The sequence below is a fragment of the Mauremys reevesii genome, linkage group 10 (assembly GCF_016161935.1).
Source record: "Mauremys reevesii isolate NIE-2019 linkage group 10, ASM1616193v1, whole genome shotgun sequence".
In the NCBI taxonomy this organism is placed as follows: domain Eukaryota; kingdom Metazoa; phylum Chordata; order Testudines; family Geoemydidae; genus Mauremys; species Mauremys reevesii.
In genome coordinates this window covers 47,044,327-47,065,518 of record NC_052632.1, presented here as the reverse complement: position 1 = coordinate 47,065,518, position 21,192 = coordinate 47,044,327, and the positions used below count along the sequence as shown (strand labels likewise).

General features: G+C 48.9%; 1 protein-coding gene across 5 annotated transcripts; it reads right to left on the bottom strand.

Annotated features, from left to right (window-relative positions):
• Positions 1 to 408: 408 nt before the first annotated feature.
• SPSB3 (splA/ryanodine receptor domain and SOCS box containing 3) lies at positions 409 to 21,189 on the bottom strand. Of its 5 annotated transcripts, none has more exons than XM_039491916.1 (7): positions 21,058 to 21,189; positions 10,049 to 10,197; positions 7,369 to 7,546; positions 5,924 to 6,111; positions 3,135 to 3,252; positions 2,161 to 2,286; positions 409 to 1,456 (listed from the first exon to the last, which is right to left on the bottom strand). In XM_039491916.1, the coding sequence occupies exons 2-7, from the start codon at positions 10,175 to 10,177 to the stop codon at positions 1,104 to 1,106; spliced, it is 1,092 nt and encodes a 363-aa protein (XP_039347850.1). In that variant the 5' UTR covers positions 10,178 to 10,197; positions 21,058 to 21,189; the 3' UTR covers positions 409 to 1,103. The 5 variants fall into 5 exon arrangements, with proteins under 5 accessions (XP_039347850.1, XP_039347849.1, XP_039347846.1 ...); XM_039491915.1 differs by lacking the exon at positions 21,058 to 21,189 and adding an exon at positions 20,834 to 20,980; XM_039491912.1 differs by lacking the exon at positions 21,058 to 21,189 and adding an exon at positions 17,714 to 17,734.
• Between the last annotated feature and the right edge of the window lie 3 nt (positions 21,190 to 21,192).

The following is a 21,192-nucleotide window of genomic DNA, read 5'->3' as shown; positions in this document are numbered from 1 at the left end:
AGTGCAGTTTACCTTCAAGAAACTCTGCAACCTGCATAAAACAATATTTACAGTGAGAAATTACTATTTTATTAAGCCTAGTTTGCGTGTTCTGTTTTATTTGCTCAGTGATCTGCTTTGATATGTTTGCTAGCATTTATAATCCCTTAAAATTTACCTTTTCTAGTTAATAAAGGGGCTTGAGAGGCCCCTGACAGCAACACAGTGCAAGGGAAACCCAGGCTGATAGGACAGGCGGCCTCAGTGGGACCCCAGCACATACAGTGGCATACCGAAAGGGGGGTACAACCTGTCACAGTCTCCTCCTGGTCTCTATTAGAGATTGGCTTAAACCCTGAAGCATGAGGTTTAATAGCCCTTTCAAGACTCATTATGATACTGTCAATATTCTTGAGAGCCACACTTTAGTTCATACCTTCACAGGCAGTTAAACAGTATGTTTATTACCATTTAATAGTCTTTGATACAGGAAAAGCAGCAGTAGCCAACATGCAAAGCAATTAAAGAAGTCACAGGACTCAAATGAGATCATTTACAATCAGCTCTAGCAAGTAACTGCTCATTCACTACAATGCCAACAGTAAAGCATATAGATGCAATTTTAAGAGCCCTTCTCTAAACTCTGCTGTTCTAGATCACATCCCAGTGACCCGATGCCTTCATTGCAGGCATAACAGTTAGGAGAGAGATGGAGTGGTAACTGATTGTCTTTTGATGGGAGTCAAGTAATTTATTGCACCATAAAGCCTGCTAGAAGAGACGCACATTCTGAAGCCAGGAAGCCGGTTTGAAAGCTTGCATCTCTGCTGGAACAGTCTATGCCCTAGAGATCAGCTAGTGATGGTGGCAGTGAGTAGGAGATGAAGCTAGGAAATTTTGCTGCAGGTTATCTGGGCTGCCTATTTCAAAGAAGTCACTCTCCTCAGTTGGGATAGGTATTCAATGCAAGTGGCTGATGCTTGTAGCTTAAAAGATTTCAAGAGGGTAGAAGTCTTTGCAAACTTGATTAGAAGTTGGTGTCCCGACGAACAGGTGTCTGGCCTGGATCACCCTCAGAGATAATGAAGGAAACCACCCCCCAAGGCAGTTTGTTTGAAAATAACTTATGTCCTCCTGCACCTCTTCCTTTGGCATGCCTCTGCATCCGAGCCACAGGTGCTATCTGAGTCACTTCCCGACAAGGAGGAAGAAGAGGTGGAAGGCTTCAATGTACTACAGTTCATACTCAGCACCCAGCCTAGTTTGTTGTGTAGAACTTGCTTAAGTCCTGGTGGCAATGGCAGCACTTCCAGCGTATCCACATAGTTGGGCAACAGCTGGCGGAGGCGATAACAGCAGAGGTACTGGAGGGACGTGTAGCTGGTGCATGAGCGGATCACCTTCATGCTGCTTTTGGCTGCAGTGGAACACACCATGGGGTAGAATTTCTTGTTCTGCAGTTTGGTAGCTGCAACTCCTGGGAGGATATACAGTCAAGGAGGCTGGTGTTAGTCATAGGCAAGGGCACAATTAGGTAATTGCCTATAATGCAGGGATACAGTTCCTAGGATGCCCTGTGATCTGAACTGTCACCCCTTCTCCCACCTAAATGTGGGGTCTACAAACTTATGGATAGAGATCTGGAAAGCAGGAGTTTTTTTAAGTCAGGCCTGTTGAAGGAGTAAATAGGTGTTTTAGAGATACTCTGCTTTATGCACTTAATCTTCCTATAGTTTGCCATTTAAGGAAGCCCACTAACTATCCCCATCTCCAAACAGTCAGATGGCACTGAGACTTCCAAGAGGCAGCAACAATCTGAAGACCCACCCAAAGGGTCAATGTTCCATAATTCATACACCCCTCCCTCCCTGCATGTTTTGACTCATCACTTTGTTGTGCTTAAGCAGGGGTTCTCAAACTGGGGGTCAGGACCCCTCAGGGGGTTGCAAGGTTATTACAGGGAGGGTCGTGAGCTGTGAGCCTCCACCGCAAACCGCACTTTGCCTCCAGCATTTATAATATAGTGTTAAATATATTAAAAAAGAGTGCTTATAGTTGATAAGGGGGGGTCTCAACTCTGAGGCTTGCTATGTGAAAGGGATCACCTGTACAAAAGTTTGAGAACCACTGTGCTTAAGGGTGGGTTTGGCTGGATGAAGGCCACCTTGTCCCAACTCTTACCTATGCATTTCCTGTTTTTGAAGAAAGTGAGAGTTCCATGCCATGTGTCCAAATGAACCCCAATGATGGAGCCTTGGCCAAACCTTGAGGAGAAGTTCATTTTATCTCCCCTGTGATGGAGTAATCCTTAGACAGACAGACAGCAGATTAAGAAGCAATCCTATACTCTTTAGATCCATCTCATCTTCCACAATCTCTTCCTAGTTTGTACAGACTGAAGGAGTCAGCCATTTAATTAAAAAACCCTGGATTTCCCCATGACCACCATTTGCTGCCCTCGATCCCAGAGCATGTGAAGGGTCTTTAGCAGCTCAGAAGACAGTCAATGGTGGAATACACTCTTGCCTCTAGATCCATGGTCAAGTATAGGCCAAACGTGTTAAAGTCTGAAAGTTATTGCCCCTCTGTGGTGTGACAGCCTAAGTGAAATGAGCTAGGTGTTCTCACCAAGGCGGTGGGGAGGGAGCCTCATTGGCAGCCTCAGCCATGGAGCAAATACAGAAAAACAGAGATTGGACTTCCTTCACTCCTTTTTTAGGTTGAGGCACTTTGGCGGTGGCAGCGGGGGGGGGGGGGGCAGTTTATGCTGTTATCTACAGAGGAGATGGGGCATGGACAAAGTTCAGCCTCTAGGTCAGTCTATGTATCCAGTTAAGGGAGTTACTTCACTGTATTAAAAAAAAAAATAAAAAACCCCGACTTTAAATGACAGAGGCAATCCTGATGGGAAAACAGGAACACTGGCAATATGCATGGATTCTCTCCACTGCCCAAATGAAAGGCTGGCTGTGGGCAGCAGTTTCAGTCCAAGTCCATTAGGGATATCAGAGCAGATTGACAGCCCAGGTCCCCATTTCAGTCTTATTCCCATCCCTCAGAGCACTTCCACAATTGCTAAGATTAGGTTTCTTCATATCCATGAGCCTTCCCCATGAACTCTAAAGGCAGCAGTCCCCCTCCCTATCCTGCATTACCTGTGTATGAGAGTCCCCAGCTGTCTTCATCCTTGCCCAGCAGACTACAGAATGTGTGGCGGTACTTGTCGAGATTCACATCTGAAGTCCCAATTCCCACCATCTGGACGGAGGTAGCCCATACCAAAGAAGAAAACAAGATCTTTGTTTCTGCCATGGAACCACTCAGGGCATTACGCACAGCATAGCAGTAAGACGCAATACAGGAGTGTGATGCTCTGTATCTTGGGGAAACATCTTACACTCCCATGTTCATCTTTATAAAATGATTGTGTGGTATCCAATGCAAAGTTTGTCATGTTGGGTGTCTTTGGCAGACTCATGATGCACTGAGCATTGCTCTTATAGTAATGTTATAGGTTATAACTTCATGTATGGCGGTACGAGGCTGAAAATGTGCCCTCATGGCTTAAAATAAGCCCAGGTAAAAACTCTCCAAGAGCAGAGAGGCAGTTCACACCTCATCAGGGCAGGTATGGGACAAACCCAGCCCAGCCTCACAGGAACAAAGGATGCTGGCCTAGGCAGCAACAAAAGAATCTGTTAGACTCTCGAGTGAGTCACCCCCCTTCCCTTGGTCAGTCTGGGACTGCGATGAGGTAATGCTCACCTGACTCTGAAGGGGGCAAAGCCAAGAGGGAAGAAAGGACATGATAAAAGGGAGAGACATTTGCCATGCTCTTCCTCCCTCTCTCTTCCAACTTCATCTACAGACACCACACCAAGCGACTGAAGCACTGATCAAAGGGGAGAGCCTGGCTGAAGAGCAACCAGCCAGCCTGTGGTGAGAAGCATCTAAGTTTGTAAGGGCACTGAAAGTGTTGAGATCAGCTTAGAACGCGTTTTGCTTTTATTTCATTTGACCAAATCTGACTTGTTATGCTTTGACTTATAATCACTTAAAATCTACCCTTATAGTTAATAAATCTGTTTCTTTATTCTACCTGAAGCAGTGCGTTTGGTTTGAAGTGTGTCAGAGACTCCTCTTGGGATAACAAGCCTGGTGCATATCAATTTTTTTGTTAAACTGACCAAATCATATAAGCTTGCAGCATCCAGTGGGCATAACTAGACACTGCAAGACAGAGGTTCCTAGGGTTGTGTCTGGGACCAGAAATATTGGCTAGTGTCATTCGCTTGTAAGTAGCTGGGAGCAGCTTACATGCCAGAGGCTATGTGCGAACAGCCCAGGAGTGGGGGTTCTCACAGCAGAGTAGGGTAAGTCTGGCTCCCAGAGTCAAGGATTGGAGTGACCTAGCAGATCACTGGTCCAGACAACACCAGAGGGGAACGTCACAAGGAGTTGCACCTTTGGGTCTCTCCCTCTGCTACTTTTATTAGTATGTCCCAGTAGGCTCCATCGGACTTTCTGGGCAAGTTACTGCGTTCTAGGAGTTTGCCCACCTCTTTTTGCAGACAAAAATAGTAAACCAGGAGATGGTCACATCAAAAGCCAGCATTACAACTCCAAAGGGGGACTGGAAAATGGTGATTGTTAGCTAAATACAGTAACTCCTCACTTAACGTCCTCCCGCTTAACAGTGTTTCAAAGTTACATCGCTGCTCAATTAGGGAACATGCTCTTTTAAAGTTGTACAATGCTTCCTTATAATGTCATTTGGCTGCCTGCTCTGTCCACTGCTTGTAAGATTCTGCAGAAGAGCAGAGACTTTACAAGGGAGCATTGCACAAGTTCCTCTTCTCCGCCTCCTCTCCCTCCCTCCCAGCGCTTCCCCCACTGCGTCTCCCACTCCTCCCACTCCCTCCCTCCCAGAAAGTCCTAAGCATGAAGCGCTGGGAGGGAGGGGGAGGAGCAGAGAAGCGCCACATCTCTGCTCCAGCCCCTCCCTCCCAGAAAGTCTTAGATCTTTCGGGGGGAGGGGAAAGGAGCGAGGATGCGGCATGCTCCGGAGAGGAGGTGGAGTTGGGGTGGGAAGAGGTGGGCCTGGAGTGGAGTGGGGACGGGAAGAGGTGGGCCTGCAGCATCCCCCAGCAAAGTCGGCACCTGTTCTTCTCCAGGGAAGCTGCTGCTGCGAAGGTGCTTCCTAGTGTCCTTGCCTGCAGTGGGCTGTGCCTGTGTGAGGTAAGCCTGGGTCACTTCCCAACCACAAATTTCCTTGGAACCTAACTCCCCGCATTTACATTAAATCTTATGGGAAAATTAGATTAATTTAACATCATTTCACTTAAAGGTGCATTTTTCAGGAACATAACTACGTTAAGTGAGGTGTTACTGTAGTAACTTCTTTATCTACATGCTCCAGTGCTGTTCCAGCATTCATCACACATTAGGAACTAGTCAGAAAAAGGTGCATCTCTGACTGGACAGGAATCTGGCATTTCTCTGCATTCTGTCACTTCAAGCACTGTGCGACAGGGCCCATCTCTCTATTTTGTCATGTTGAGACAACCACTGCTGACCTACAAATAATAATGTAACAAAAGGCATGAAAGAGAGCCAGGAGATGTAGGTCCTATACATGACCTCCACTGACTCTGTGAGATCTCAAGTAAGTCACTTAACTTCTCTGCTTCAGTCTAATTGAAATTCTTGGGCTCAATATAGGGGTATTGTGGTGAAATTTAATGGCCTGTGCCACACAGGTCAGAGCAGATGATCTAATGGTCCCTTCAGACATTAAACGGTTAGTTTCCCTGTCTGGTAGCTGAGGAGGATTCCAATTTTCGTGAAGTACTTTGAGAGCTATTGATGAGGCATGTACTGTTCTGTTAAAAGCTCGTCTATCTCTGTGCACCTACTTGTTCCTAAACAGCTTGTCTCAACATACCATGTCAGTGCCATAGACTGGAGAGGTCATCTTGATCTCCCAGAAGTGCTGCCCCTCTGCCAGCTCCTTGTTCCCACGGATAGCAGCAGTGCCACAGCTGTACTCTGTGTGGAAGTTCACCTTGCGGTTGTCACAGGTCAGGAGGGTTGCAGTCGATTTGTTCAGGTCATCCCACACCCACTCAAAGTCTGTTCAGAAGACAACAACATCTTTAGGAGATGGGGCTATACGAGATCGCACCAACCCAGAAACAGAACATTTTATCAGCCTTTAAGATTTTTTAAATACCAAGCTGGGTTAGTTGAACAGTCAGCTTGTATTCTGACTGGGGATGTCATGCCAGCGTGGTCCATCCTTAACCACGTCTGTCACCATCAACAAACAATGGTTCTCGTTTGGGGGTAACACCAGAGCTCAGATATGAAAGCAACTTGTCTTACAACTGCAGTTACCCAACACTGTCGCATACATAACTGCTGTCAGTTAGCATGTGAGGTTGGGATGGAATCCAGGCCATGAATGAGACAGAGTAATGTTGCCTTCAGTGTTTATTATAAACAGCAATGTCAATCTGAAAGACAAGCAAGAAACGACCCAGATGACGTCTAAGCTGGGAAAATGAGAACTTAAGAGACTTCTAGAGCATTCTTGATTTTTGGAGAATCCCATTTTTTTCCCCCTTAGGCTCATGAAATTACAGCCAGAGAATAAGCAGTGTGCTGGCTTCTCATTCCTCACCTATGAACACCCCCACCATCTGGCCAGGCCCAGATTTTATCTAGCTCTCCTAATGCACAATAAGCCTGATCTTCAATACTCCTTAATTCAGTACAATTAGCAAACTGGTCAAGTAGTGAGCTGAGTTTGATCCTCATTACATGTCCACTGCCCCACAGTCCAGACTACAGGTGTATGAACAGCAATGTGCACTGGATTACATTAATGTGAAGTAGGAACCATTCTGTTTGTACCTGCAGCATCCACATGGGGGAGTTACAGCACATTGGTGTGCACTGCTACTCACACGCCAGAAGTTCATGGCGGGGTAGTGCAGACATGCTCTGGGATGTAAACATGAAGGTCAATTTCACTTGTGTCCTAAGCCAGATTTGAAACCAGGCCCCCACAGGTGAGATCTGGTGCATTAACATCTTTAAAGTTTAGCCTGTGAATCATACAGGATTTAATATACTGGTTATCTTCCCAGTTTCCCTACAGGGTATGTCATAAGAACAAAATAGCACCCCATGCAGGAATAGCACAGATTATATTTTCCCCATTAAGAATGCAGTGGTGATCCCCCTCCCCATGCTTCTCTACAGATGAGCAAGGGGCACCATCATCTTCATAACATGAGGGGAACCTGAAACATACAGGCAAAGAGAAAGCAGCACAGTTCAAACCCTAGAGGAATAGCAAAAGCAGTTTAAGAGCTGCTTACTTACACTCATCCTCTTCACCGCACTGGCAGTCCTTGACGTGATGGATAGTGTGCAGACTGGAGCAGTAGGGAGTCTCATTCTGGTTCTCACAGTTGCAGTAGGACTCTCCTGTCACAGGGATGGCACTGGGGATGGAGGGCGAGAGGGAAGGAAACTCTGGCTCAGAGTCAGAGTCACTGTGCTGCCATGGAAAAGCAAAGGGACACCATCAGAAAGCTAAAATTTGAGGGCCATCCCATAGCTCCAGCAGTGCTTTACAAAGCCATGGCTTGACACTCCTTGTATTGCAGCAATACCCAAAGGTCCCAGCGGGCACATGCCCAAAAGAGCCCACACAGATGAGTGGATGGGGAAGGATGCAAAGTTCAAGCAAAGTGAAGGAGGCGGACAACAAGCACATTGCATTCCTGGTCTTGATTTTACAAAGGGAAAGCGAGGTTGGGCAGCGGAGGGATTGACGTGGAAAAAGGGGCTAGGATGCTACCAACAGTAGTACCGCAAGCAAGGGGGGAAAATGTACAGTGCTTTTCAGGAGTGAGGGAATGGTGGCTTCAAGCAGTAACTGCTGCCGCTCCTCATGTGGAGGAGACGACAACACTCCATGTTGGTGGCTGTCCTAGGGGACAGGTGATTGGAAGGCCTCACATACTTTCATTAAAAAGCTTTTGCTTACTGTGGTGTATGGGCACATAAGACATTTAGTTACAAAAGCACCTAAACATTATTACCCCTATATGCTAGCAGATCAAACAGCTGAACCTAAACTTGTATTTCAAGGTGCAGGGCCAGACTCTAATCTCAATGACTAGTAAATTACTCTAGATTTACACTGGTGTTAGATAATTATCCCAGTGTTTCCTATGTATTCCTGCTCCATTGTCCAGATTGAATGTCATACTTAAAGGCTGCAAGGACACTTGGAGATATTTGGACTTTGTACAACAATGGCTCATTTGTGCATAGCCCACCCAAGTGCTCTCCTCTCTTCAGCAAATTGTTTTGATGTTCAGGCCAAACATCTAGAAAGACACATTTCTGCCCTTTATTTTCCTCTTCTTTCCCCTCCACAGAAGTGACCTTGCAAGGGAGTTTAGCCTGTATAACAGGGGTCTCAAACACGCGGCCTGCGGGGTTATTTTCTGTGGTCCGCGAGCTCCTCGCGGCTTCCCCGCCCTCCCCCAGTGTTTACCTAGAGCAGCTCCGGCCTGATGTGCACCGGAGGAAGGGCAGGCTCCCTGCCTGTCCTGCCCTGCGCCGCTCTGGGAAGCAGACGGAACATGGGGAATGGGGGTAAAGGGGTCTGTGTGTTGCTTTTGCTTCAGGCAGCGCCCCCAGCAGCTCCCATTGGCCACGGTTCCCCATTCCTGGCCAATGGGAGCTGCTGGGGGCGGTGCCTGAAGCAACAGCAACACACAGACCCCTGTGCCCCTCCTCCCCCAGGTTCCAGCTGCTTCCCAGAGTGGCGTGGGGGCGGGGCGGGGCAGGCAGGGAGCCTGCCCTGCCCCCAGTGTGCACCAGGCCAGAGCCCGCCCCCCCAAACCCTTCCTGCAGCTGAACCCCTTACCACACCCCACACCGCTCCTGCACCCCAACCCCCTGACGTACCCCGCCTGCCCCCCAACCCCCTGCCCTGAACCCCCGCCGCACCCCACACCCTGACCCCCTGCCGCACCCCGACCCCCTGCCCTGAGCCCTTGCCACACCCCACACCCCTCCTGCCCCCCAAACCCCTGCCGCACCCCACGTGCAGCCCAACCCCCTGCTGCACCCAAAACCCCTGCCCTGAGCCGCACCCCACACCCTGACCCCCTGCCGTGAGCCCCCTGCCGCACCCCTTTTGCGGCCCAATCCCCTACCCTGAGCCCCTGCCGCAGCCCACACCCCTCCTGCACCTGAACCCCCGCCCTGAGCCTCCTGCCGCACCCCTCTTGCAGCCCAACCGCCTGCCCTAAGCCCCCTGCCGCACCCCAACCCCCTGCCCTGAGCCCTCTGCCACACCCCCACCCCAACCCCCTGCTGCACCCCTCACCCCAACTCCCTGCCCTGAGCCCCCGCCACACCCCTCCTGCAGCCCCTGGGGGCAGGGAGGGGGCAGAGTTAGGGTGGGGATTTCGGGGAAGGGGTTGGAATGGGGAGCAGGAAAGGGGTGGGAAGAGGCGGGGCAGGGGGGAGGTGTCAGTAATGCAGCCCTCGGGCCAATGTACTAGCTCCCACATGGCCCTTGTGGTCATTTGAGTTTGAGATCCCTGCTGTATAACTAGGAGTTGGGGGAAAGCAAGCTATTTTAATGTATCCCTTCTTACATGGTTCTATTTCTTTTCCTGCTTCATTCCCACCTTCCAACTCTTCTACATCAATTTATACCAGGTGAGCCAAATTCAGAGGTGGTGTGTTAAGGGGACTTGTAAGTTACAGGCTGGTAACTGGGTGAGAGTCCAAGTTCTCATAACATACACCGGGGGCAGAAAGTAATTTGCATCAGCTTAGATGCCCTATAAGCTTAGGCTACTAGCCTCTTGTCCAAATATGGCCCATTGTGCATGCTATTGCCACACTGGGCACCTAGCCCTCAAGCCACTAGTCACCTGCATTCTGGGAGGAAAAAAGGTTTCCTCAATGGGTGTTTAAAATATCCTCTTCTAAAGCATGTTTTAACTTTGGAAGCCTTAATATTCCAACCTACCTGCCCATCAGAGTCATAGCCCCACCCATGGGCTCCAGAGGCCAAAGCTACCGCCCGTGCATCTGCTTCCCGGCGTACCCCACTCAGGACAAAGTGCCAGGCCCTGCTGTTGCGTGTGCGTCGTGCCATGGTGTTTTGAGAGAGATAATCTGCAAAATGGAAAGGGAAGAAAATAAGATTACCCAGAGCAGCACAGTCAACTGGAAAGGATCTATTTGTGCACCACCTCCTTCCAGTGATAGGTTTCCCCAACTCCTTACAGCTGTCATCAAGCTCCAACCCCCTCTCCTGGCCACCTTGTGAATAGGTTTGGGATCGCCCAGGTCAGGTCAAACCTGGACCTTCACCATGACCTTATGGAACCATGCCTCACAAACTACTCTCTGGCTAGACTAGCAAGACACACACCTTTCATAGCATGGTCAATGCTATACCTGTTGGACAGCAGGGGTTGCTGCTGAGCAATACAAGCATAAACCTACCCTCAGGAGCCAAGCTCACCACCTCTGCAGAGCTCCCAGCCCAAATTAGCTGAAAGAAATACCAGGATCTACTTCACTTTGAACTGGGTTACCAGAAATACTCCTAGAAGCACAAAGGGGAGGTGGTGCCACCCTGCACTGGCATACAAGGGAGAACTGCTACTGCACGAACCACCCAACACCCTCACCTTTGTCCTGAAAAGAGATGAAGATCAACAATAATTGACATGCAGGCACCTGTGGGTCCAGTAACTACACTGTGCATAGCCAAGTTCTGATGCTAAACTATAATGGGAAGAGAAGATAGACCAACTTCTTGCTGTGCAGGGACAATGATCTTTTCAAGTATCAGAGGGGTAGCCGTGTTAGTCTGGATCTGTAAAAGCAGCAAACAGTCCTGGGGCACCTTATAGACTAACAGACGTATTGGAGCACGAGCTTTCGTGAGTGAATACCCACTTCGTTGGATGCAAATGATCTTTTCATCAGCTTGTCCTGAACAAAACTTCTTGTGTGTTTCTGAATCCTAGCCAGCTGCATCTCAGAGACCAGGTTTGGGGAGGTTCTATTTCCCCTAGAGAGACCAGAACAAGTTTCTAGCCATTACATCAACTCCTCACATAGGCCTGGTCTACACTATACGTTTAAACCGATTTTAGCAGCGTTAAACCGATTTAACGCCGCACCCGTCCACACTACGAGGCCCTTTATATCGATATAAAGGCCTCTTTAAACCGGTTTCTGTACTCCTCCCCGACGAGAGGAGTAGCGCTAATATCGGTATTACCATATCGGATTAGGGTTAGTGTGGCCGCAAATCGACGGTATTGGCCTCCGGGCGGTATCCCACAGTGCACCACTGTGACCGCTCTGGACAGCAATCTGAACTCGGATGCACTGGCCAGGTACACAGGAAAAGCCCCACGAACTTTTGAATTTTATTTCCTGCTTGCCCAGTGTGGAGAGCTCATCAGCACAGGTGACCACGGAGTCTCCTGAGAATCGAAAAAGAGCTCCAGCATGGGCTGCACGGGAGGTACTGGATCTGATCACTATATGGGGAGAGGATTCAGTGCTAACAGAACTGCGTTCCAAAAGACTAAATGAAAAAGTATTTGAAAGAATTTCCAAGGCTGTGATGGAAAAAGGCCATAGCAGGGACTCAGTGCAGTGCAGAGTGAAAGTTAAGGAGCTCAGACAAGCCTACCTGAAAACCAAAGAAGCAAACGGAAGGTCCGGTGCAGGGCCAAAAACATGCCGCTTCTACGCTGAGCTGCATGCAATTTTAGGGGGCTGCGCCACAACTACCCCACCCCTGTCCGTGGATTCCGAGGTGGGGGTTGTAATCTCAGCCATGGCTGAGGATTATGCGGACGGGGAAGATGACGATGAAGAAGGTGAGGAGGACAACCTTGCAGAGAGCACACAGCACTCCGTTAGCCCCAACAGCCAGGAGCTTTTTCTGACCCAGACGGAATTACCCTCCCAGCCCTCCCAAGCTACTATCCCAGACAATGAAGCCATGGAAGGGACCTCTGGTGAGTGTACCTTTGTAAATATAAAACATGGTTTAAAAGCAAGCGTTTTTTAATGATTGATTTGCCCTGAGGACTTGGGATGCATTCGCGGCCAGTAAAGTTACTTAGAAAAAAGTTTGTTAACATGTCTGGGGATTGAGCAAAAATCCTCCAGGGACATCTCCATGAAGCGCTCCTGGAGGTACTCCAAAAACCTTTGCAGAAGGTTTCTGGGCAAGGCAGCCTTGTTCTGTCCACCATGGTAGGACACTTTACCACGCCATGCATGTAGCGAGTAATCGGATATCATTGCATGACAAAGCATAGCTGCGTATGGTCCTGGTGATTGCTGGCATTCAAGAAACATCCGTTCTTTCTCTCTGTGTTATCCTCAGCAGAGTGATATCGTTCAGGGTAACCTGGTTGAAAACCAGGAATTTAATTAAGAGATGCCCATTTTCCTACTGGGTTCGTGGCCTGCTGCTTAAAAAAAATCCTTCCTTGCACCAAGCGGGGGGAGGGGAGGAGTGAAATAGCGATGAACTTTTTCGCGTTTGGCTAGCAGAGATCTTCCCAGCTACTAGCCACGCGGTGGGGGGGCCGAAGGGGGGTGATTAGCAGTGAGCTTTCATGATACCAGCCATGCGGTGGGGGCGAGGGGTAAAGCACTGTATATATGAAGGCTGCAGAAGCCGAAAGACAATGGCTTACCATGGCTGCATGCAAGCTGAATTCTGATGCCCGGACCTGCGTCTGTGAGATCTGTAACACCAGAGCCGCAGGCACTCAATATTAAGATGCAAAATGCGACCTTGTAGTGAAATCACATGTGCTATGTAAGGTGAATAGTGCTGTTCACTGTGAAAGAGTATACCCATAGTTCTGTAAAATGTATCTTTTTAAATACTTCTCTCCCTTTTTTCCCTCCCTCATGCAGCTGCAAATTTTTCAAGCCGTCACGAAGACTATCTCAGATAAGGCGGCGGAAAAAAAAAAAGACGCGAGAAGAAATATTTTCCAAAATCATGGAAGTGACCCGCAATGAAAGAGCGCATCTGAATGAGTGGAAGGACGTGGTAGCAAAGTACAGGAAAGATGCCAGTGACCGTGAGGACAGGAGGGACCAACGTAAGGATAGGAGGGACAGGAGAGACGCTCAAGATGAGAGGTGGCGGCAGGAAGATCAGCGGTGGTGGCAGGAAGATCAGCGGTGGCGGGATGCAACTCTGGGACTGCTGCGTGATCAAATTGACATGCTCCGGCGTCTGGTGGAGCTTCAGGAACGGCAGCATGATCACAGAGTGCCGCTGCAGCCCCTGTATAACCACCCTCCCCCCTCACCATGTTCCTTAGCCTCCTCACCCAGACGTGTAAGAACGCGTGGGGGGAGGCTCCGTGCACCCGCCCACTCCACCCCCGTGGACAGCCCAACCAAAAGGCTGTAATTAATGTGAAATTTTTAGTGTCCTTTTCCTCCCCTCCTATCCTCCTCCCAAACCACACCCGGGCTACCTTCTCAGTTCTCTCCCTCTTTTTATAATGAATTAATAAAGAATACATGATTTTTAAACGATAGTGACTTTATTTCCTTAAGCAAGCTGTAATCGAAGGGGAGGGTGGGTTGCTTACAGGGAATGAGTCAATCAAGGGGGGTGGGGGTTCATCAAGGGGAAACAAACAGCAGTCACACCCTACCCTGGCCAGTGATGAAGCTTGTTTTCAAAGCTTCTCTGATGCGCACCGCTTCCTGGTGTGCTCTTCTAATCTCCCTGGTGTCTGGCTGCGCGTAATCAGTGGCTAGGTGATTTGCCTCAGCCTCCCACCCCGCCATAAAGGTCTCCCCCTTACTCTCAGAGATTGTGGAGAACACAGCAAGCAGCAATAACAAAGGGGACATTGGTTTGGCTGAGGTCTGAGCGAGTCAGGAATGTGCGCCAGCGCGCCTTTAAACGGCCAAAGGCACATTCTACCACCATTCTGCACTTGCTCAGCCTGTAGTTGAACAGCTCCTGACCACTGTCCAGGCTGCCTGTGTATGGCTTCATAAGCCATGGCATCAAGGGGTAGGCTGGGTCCCCCAGGATAACGACAGGCATTTCAACATCCCCAACTGTTATTTTCTGGTCTGGGAAGTAATTCCCTTGCTGCAGCCGTTTAAACAGAGCAGTGCTTCTGAAGACGCGAGCGTCATGAACCCTTCCCGGCCATCCCACGTGGATGTTGGTGAAACGTCCCTTGTGATCCACCAGTGCTTGCAGCACCATTGAAAAGTACCCCTTGCGGTTTACGTACTGGGTGCCCTGGTACTCCGGTGCCAAGATAGGGATATGGGTCCCATCTACCGCCTCCCCACAGTTAGGGAATCCCATTGCAGCAAAGCCATCCACTATGGCCTGCACGTTTCCCAGAGTCACCACCTTTCGTAGCAGCAGCTTAATGATTGCTTTGGCTACTTGCATCACAGCAGCCCCCACAGTTGATTTGCCCACTCCAAATTGATTCCCGACTGACCGGTAGCTGTCTGGCGTTGCAAGCTTCCACAGGGCTATTGCCACTCGCTTCTCCACTGTGAGGGCTGCTCTCATCTTGGTATTCTGGCGTTTCAGGGCAGGGGAAGGCAAGTCAAAGTTCCATGAAAGTGCCCTTACGCATGCGAAAGTTTCGCAGCCACTGCGAATTGTCCCACACCTGCAAAACTATGCGGTCCCACCAGTCAGTGCTTGTTTCCCGGGCCCAAAATCGGCGTTCAATGGCTAGAACCTGCCCCATTACCATCAGGATCTCCTAAGCGCAGGGGGCCGCTGTTTGAGAGAATTCTGTGTCCATGTCCTCATCACTCTCATCGCCGCGCTGCCGTAGCTGCCTCCTCCTCGCCTGGCTTTGCAGGTCCTGGTTCAGCATAGACTGCACAAGAATGCGCGAAGTGTTTAAAATGTCCACGATTGCGGTATTGAGCTGAGCAGGGTCCATGCTTACCGTGCTATGGCGTCTGCACAGTTCACCCAGGAAAAAAGGCGCGAAACGGTTGTCTGCTGCTTTCACGGAGGGAGGGGTGAGGCTGTACCCAGAACCACCCGCGACAATGATTTTTGCCCCATCAGGCACTGGTACCTCACCCCAGAATTCCAAGGGGTGGGGGAGACTGCAGGAACTATGGGATAGCTACCCACAGTGCAACGCTCCAGAAATCCACGCTAGCCTCAGACCATGGACGCACACCGCCGAATTAATGTGCGTTGTGTGGCCGCATGCACTCGACTTTATACAATCTGTTTTACAAAACCAGTTTCTGTAAAATCGAAATAATCCCGTAGTGTAGACGTACCCATAAGGAAACAGAAGAGCCAATTCTTGCTGCTCAATCCTCTCCTTTCCCCCCTAGAATCTCCTTTTAGTAAGTCATACACAAAAACCCCCCTCCCTCCTCCTCAGAGCTTTCCATTAGGGTTCCACACATCTTCCAAACATCCCTTAAACCAGGGTTTCTCAAACTGGGGGTCGGGACCCCTCAACGGGTCGTGAGGTTATTACATGGGGGGTTGCCAGCTGTCAGCCTCCACCCCAAACCCCGTGTTTCCTCCAGCATTTATAATGAGGTGTTAAATATATAAAAATGTGTTTTTAATTTATAAGGGGAGGGTCGCACTCAGAGGCTTGCTATGTGAAAGGGGTCACCAGTACAAAAGTTTGAGAACCACTGCCTTAAACTCGTGTGCAAATCCCTCTAATTCTGAAAATGCCAAGTTCCCTCAGAGCAAACATGCTAGAGAGCGCCTTGCCCCACACAGCCCCGCTGTTGAGGGGTCTTCCTGGCCTATGCAGCTCTTAATTATTTTTGCTAATGAAATAAAAAGGCACTGGCCTAAGCCTGACACTTTATCATTCACTGTACTCTCCCATACCAATTCTAAGAGAAAAAGATCCATCTCTTAGCCTCTTTAAACAGATCTGTGGACAGGGTGCTGCCTGTATACTGTACTGCCACAGACTCCTCAGTTTTGAGTTAGAGGAAAGGCGGAAAGAAGAATAAGTGGTATTTACCAGCATTTTATGCAACACACACATCTGAGATTCATGTGATTTTCTGTTCTTCCCTATGACCCATTTCTACCTCCCTGTGGGATGCCCAGAGATTTGGTTCAGAGCACTGCTGACAGTGAGGGAACTGAAAACTATTGGTCTAGATAATAGTTAGTCCTGACATGAGTTCAGGGGACTGGAGTAGATGACCTTGCAAAGTCCCTTCCAGTCCTGCAATTCTGTGAGTCTATTCCCAGCCCACCCCTTCTGAAATGAATCAGTGTGTCTGTGTCTCATTCTATTCCTAAAGCAGGAAAGAAAGTGCTGAATCACACACCAGCCCTACCCCTGGAGACCCTGCGGAAACCCTTATGGTATAATACCAGCTTCCTACTCTTTCCACACACACCTGATTTAGGAGCAGCTCATATGGATTTGGAATCTGTGGCCAGAGTTCTAAATGGGAGGGGACACAGAGGTCAATGTTTTAATTCCTGAAAATCACTTCTAAGTGTAAATACCAGTCTGTTAACCCCTTAATTGCTGCCAGAACATATGCATGGGTCTCAGCAGAAGTTATCTGTGGAACATCACAAGATGCACAGATATGTTCATTTATGGCAGGTGGGGGAAGATACCATAGATAGTGCCAGTACTGCCTCACCAGTATGAAGACCTCTGTTTCCTTGACACTTTTCAATAGATTTTATATCGGATTTGGAGACTGTGCTGGTTTCATTAACAAACTGTCTTCTTTTAGCAGTGGATAAAGATAAAATGCCCATACCAATTATTTTAGCAGCAAAGAGTCTTGTGGCACCTTATAGACTAACAGACGTTTTGGAGCATGAGCTTTCGTGGGTGAATATCCACTTCGTCGGATGCATGATTTTAGATTCATCAGCAGCAGCCTTTGATACCACCAACCCCTGTAAGGATAGGCAGTCAGGCTCCAGTTGCTCCATTTGCCTGACAGGACCCAGATGACAGTACAGAGATTGCTCCTTCACTCCAAGGGCTCTCATGCTGGCTCCAAAGGATACTAATCTTGTAGCCCACCAGTTCAATCTGTACATTACCCTGTTAGTGAAGACAGTAAAATGTAGTACCACCAAGCTCTAAGGCCTGGTCTACACTTAAAAATTAGATCGACCTAGCTATGTCACTCAGAGCTGTGAAGAATTTTGCACCCCATGCAAAGTAGTTAGGTTGACTTAACCCCCTGTGTAGATACAGATAGGTCAATGGAAGAATTCTTCCATCAACACAGCTGTGGAGAGGTGGATCAGTTACATTGATGGAAAAATCTCTTCCATTGACGTAGGAAGCTGTGCTGCTGTAGGGGAGACATACAGTAAGTCTCCACTTTTCAGATCTGGATGGTGCAGTTCTGCTTTACCAGGGTCCAGCCAAGACTGGGGGCCAAAGATGAAAGAACTGGCTGAAGCTTAATTGGGATAAGACCAATAACAGTGATAAAATGGGGTGGGAGAAGTCAAAGAAAACAGGAGAGTTCATTTTTGGTGCTCAGGGAAAAAATAATAATAATAAAAAAAAATGTATCCCTCAACCAAAAGGGTAGTCTCATTATCAATAATTACTTGAACTATCTGCCACTCAAGTTTGCTATATTCTAGGAGTCTTACTTGGTGGCTGCTGCTGGGAGTTTCTTTTCATCTGTGCTTGGCCAGAGGTTGTGACTTTTCCCATCAGCCATGAGATCTCAGTGCAGGGCACACACCTTTGTCACCAGCTGAATGACTAATGGGGTTGCACCAATAAACTAAACTTTGGCAGACACATTCTGCACTATTTGGTTCCCAGTATCTCTTGCATGGACCATATCCCTAAGGTTCAGAGGCCAGCCTGGCTCCTTAATGCACTCTGGGTGCAGTTTGACATGGGTTGGGTCCTGGATATTTTACACAATTCTCACTTTGCTTTAATCCAGCAGCTGAGATCGGCTGGGACAATTGAGCCAGTAGTCCTTGTGATAATGCTTTCTGGAGCATGGGGTTCTTGAAGTGGAAACTGGCTTCCTTCCCTTGGGCTGAGGAGGCTGCATTTGATTGCCTTTCGGGGACTTTGCTAGACTTCCTCTTACCCAGGATTTCGCAGACAGGGAAAGCAGAGGTGGGCAAGAGGGAGGGTTTCTTAGTGTCTTGCCCCGCACTCCAGTTAACATTACAGAAGAACAGACCCGGCAAGAAAAGTACCTTAGAAAGCGGCATAAAAGAACACATACCCCGGGGAGGAGTAGGAACATAGAAACGGAGATTGACTCAATCTGTACCTCTAGACTGACACCCAATCAGGTTCCTTCGAAGGAGGGGAGAAAGAAGAGAATGTCCATATCCAAATGTGATTTACTTCTAGCCCAGGGAGACTGCAGGCAGCAGGAAGTACAAGAGTCAGACAAAGCCTAATTATTGACAAACAACCCCAAGAATCAGCTTAGTCTTTATTCAGCAGCTGACACTTGAGAACCATTCTCCTTCCTTTCCATAAGTTATAATTGGATCTAACCTGTGATGGGGAAGGGAGAGCAAGTCTCAGTCAGTGAGCAAAGATTAAAGGCCCAAACCTGCTGATGCTGAGGTCAAGAAGTTTTGCCAGTGGTTCATGTGGATACAGGATTGGACCCCAAATAGATTAATGGAAAACCTGCACCCAGGTTACTTGTCAAGCATCAGCAGAATGCCAAGTTGTTGAAACACTACTACATAGGAAGAGCAGATCAGAGATCTCCAGGGGAGAATGGAAAAGATTCATTATTGGTGCCCAAGCTGATAAGAGAGTAAAGTGTTAACTTGACACAAAAAAAGCTAGTCTGATCTTACATATCAGAAGTGAAACCTGTTTGAAGGCAGAGCCTGTGAGAAGGAGAAGAAAGATACTAGGGTAGGGCTAGAGGGCCAATAATGCAGAGGCAAGGATTTAGCCCATAGGTGAGAGAGAACTGTGGAGGTAATACACCCCAAAGAGGTACACAATGTTACTGGAGTGGGGTGATACTCCACAGGGAAGGGCAAAATTTTACTTCCAGTGGAAGAGACTAAAAATAGTACTTGTAAAGATACTGGGCAATTCAATATATTTTAAGCCACTGTATAAAGCATTAAAAGCCATAGTCATAAAAAGAGATAAATAGGAACAATTTGAGGCATCTCAGAAGCAGAAGTGAACAGTAAACAGCACAAGAGAGGTAAAGGTTAATACAGACTCAAGAGTGGCTATACTCAGTCATCTAGGAGGTAGGAAGAAAGGTTTAGACACATTTTTAAAAGTCACGCACAAAGGACTGAGAGTGATTTCAGGGAGGAGAAAGTCCCATGGCTGAGGGCCCATCACAGCACAGGTCCATTCTCACACTGACCCAAGACAGTGGGATCATCACAAGCCAGGCACGCATGATCACAGATATCTGGGGCAGTACGAGATCTGAGGAAGTCTAGAATGAAGCTTTAGCTGATTGCATGCAATGTGCCAAGGCCCAGCAGTACCAGTTTCAGGTCTATGTGGCACTTGATTGGCAGTTAACAAAAGATGATAGGATCAATATAATATGATGATGGTTGCTCAGAGCAGCAAGCAAATTATCTCCTGCAATCTGCTCAGCAAGTAAATGACAGAGCTACCCTGTCAGGAAGGAATTAGAATAACTGAGCTCATAGTCAGGAAGACAGGTGATGCTGCTGCTGCGAGGTCAGCATGGAATAAAGAAAGCAGCAGCCTGCACAACTACAAGAGCCATATTCAAGTCACACTCAACACACTGTGAGGGCAAAGAGTGATGCCATGCTGCGAAGTACCTCTGAGAAAGTTGCCCAAATGTGCAGGGACACTAAGGAAGAATGAGCAGCTCAATAACAATGACCCCTTCTACCTAGCTACACAGATTCTGTTCCCTCAGGATGCAAACAAGATAGCCATGGGGCTGCAGCTAGCAGAATCAGCCATTTGTCCAGGCCAGGGCTCTAACTGCAGAATTCCTGGGGCACAAGAGGGGGAGGGTGGTGTCACTAGTGTGCAACTGGCACTCAAGCCTGTGGGTTTTAAGAGTGACTTTGCCTAGAGCTCTCAGGTACAGACCAGCACCACAGACGGCAATTCTGCACTCCCGAGGTTCTTACACCAGACTCATCTCCATGGTATCCAAGGCAGCATGTCAATCCCTCAGTGATGACACAGAGGCCAGCAGTACAGATTGGCTCCTGTCTGCTAGAGATGGCTAGGACCAGACCCGTTCCAGACACCACCCCACTCCCTTATGCTTAAGGAAGCCCAGCCTGGCCAGAGAACACGACTGACCCCAATACAAACCCAGTAGGCATTCAGAGAACCAGGGACTGAGCCCATACTAGAATCTACCCTGGCTATGCCAGGCGAGGGGAATAGGGGTGGCTAGCGAGCAGTATGCGGCTCCCCTCGTCCCACACAGGACAAAGCCTGACCCCACAGAGGGGAACAGGTTTTAAAGGCTACAGATCCACACTCCTTCCTTAAGCACACACACAAATGTATTGCTCCTCCCACAGATAGCAGCCCTTTAACAGAGCACGGATCCCCCGCCCAGAAACAGGCTGCGGGCTCACTCTCCCTGCACAGATTCCCCTCCTCCCCGCCACCCAGGGACCGGCCGCAGGCTTATCTCCCGCGGCATAGATCCCCCTCCCCAGCCCGGGGACAGGTCGCAAATGCATCGTCCCCCCGCGCTCTTCACAGATTCCCCCGCCCCGGAAAGGCCGCAGCCTCATCCCGCCTACCTCTTAACTGCTCCGCAGCGGCTACCGCGACCCCGTCTCTCTTTCTGACCTACTTTTCCCCTCCCAAGATATAAACAATCCACGCTCCGCACCGCCCCTTCCGCGCCCATTGGCCGCGGCTTCTCCGGGAGACGGGGCCTCTCCTCATCCGACATTCTCAGTTGGACCGTGCTCCCCTCACTCACAGATCAGGGGGCGGGGATAAAATCATTAATTTCTCATACCATTGGTCACTTGGGCTGTCAGTCCTCAGAGGGCTGCGCCATGGAGGAAAGTTTCTAACGCAGCCACCGAGGCTCTTACAGCATGATCACGTAACAGGCACGAATCACAGAGGCCATTGGCTGAGAGGAACGTCA

Coding starts and splice junctions, on each gene's coding strand:
- SPSB3 (XM_039491916.1), bottom strand. CDS start 10,177: ATGGCACGACGCACACGCAACAGCAGGGCCTGGCACTTTGTCCTGAGT. Junction 3,253..5,923: donor CAGTCTATGGCACTGACATG/GTATGTTGAGAC, acceptor TCTTTGGTATGG/GCTACCTCCGTCCAGATGGT. Junction 1,457..2,160: donor CAAAAACAGGAAATGCATAG/GTAAGAGTTGGG, acceptor ATATCCTCCCAG/GAGTTGCAGCTACCAAACTG.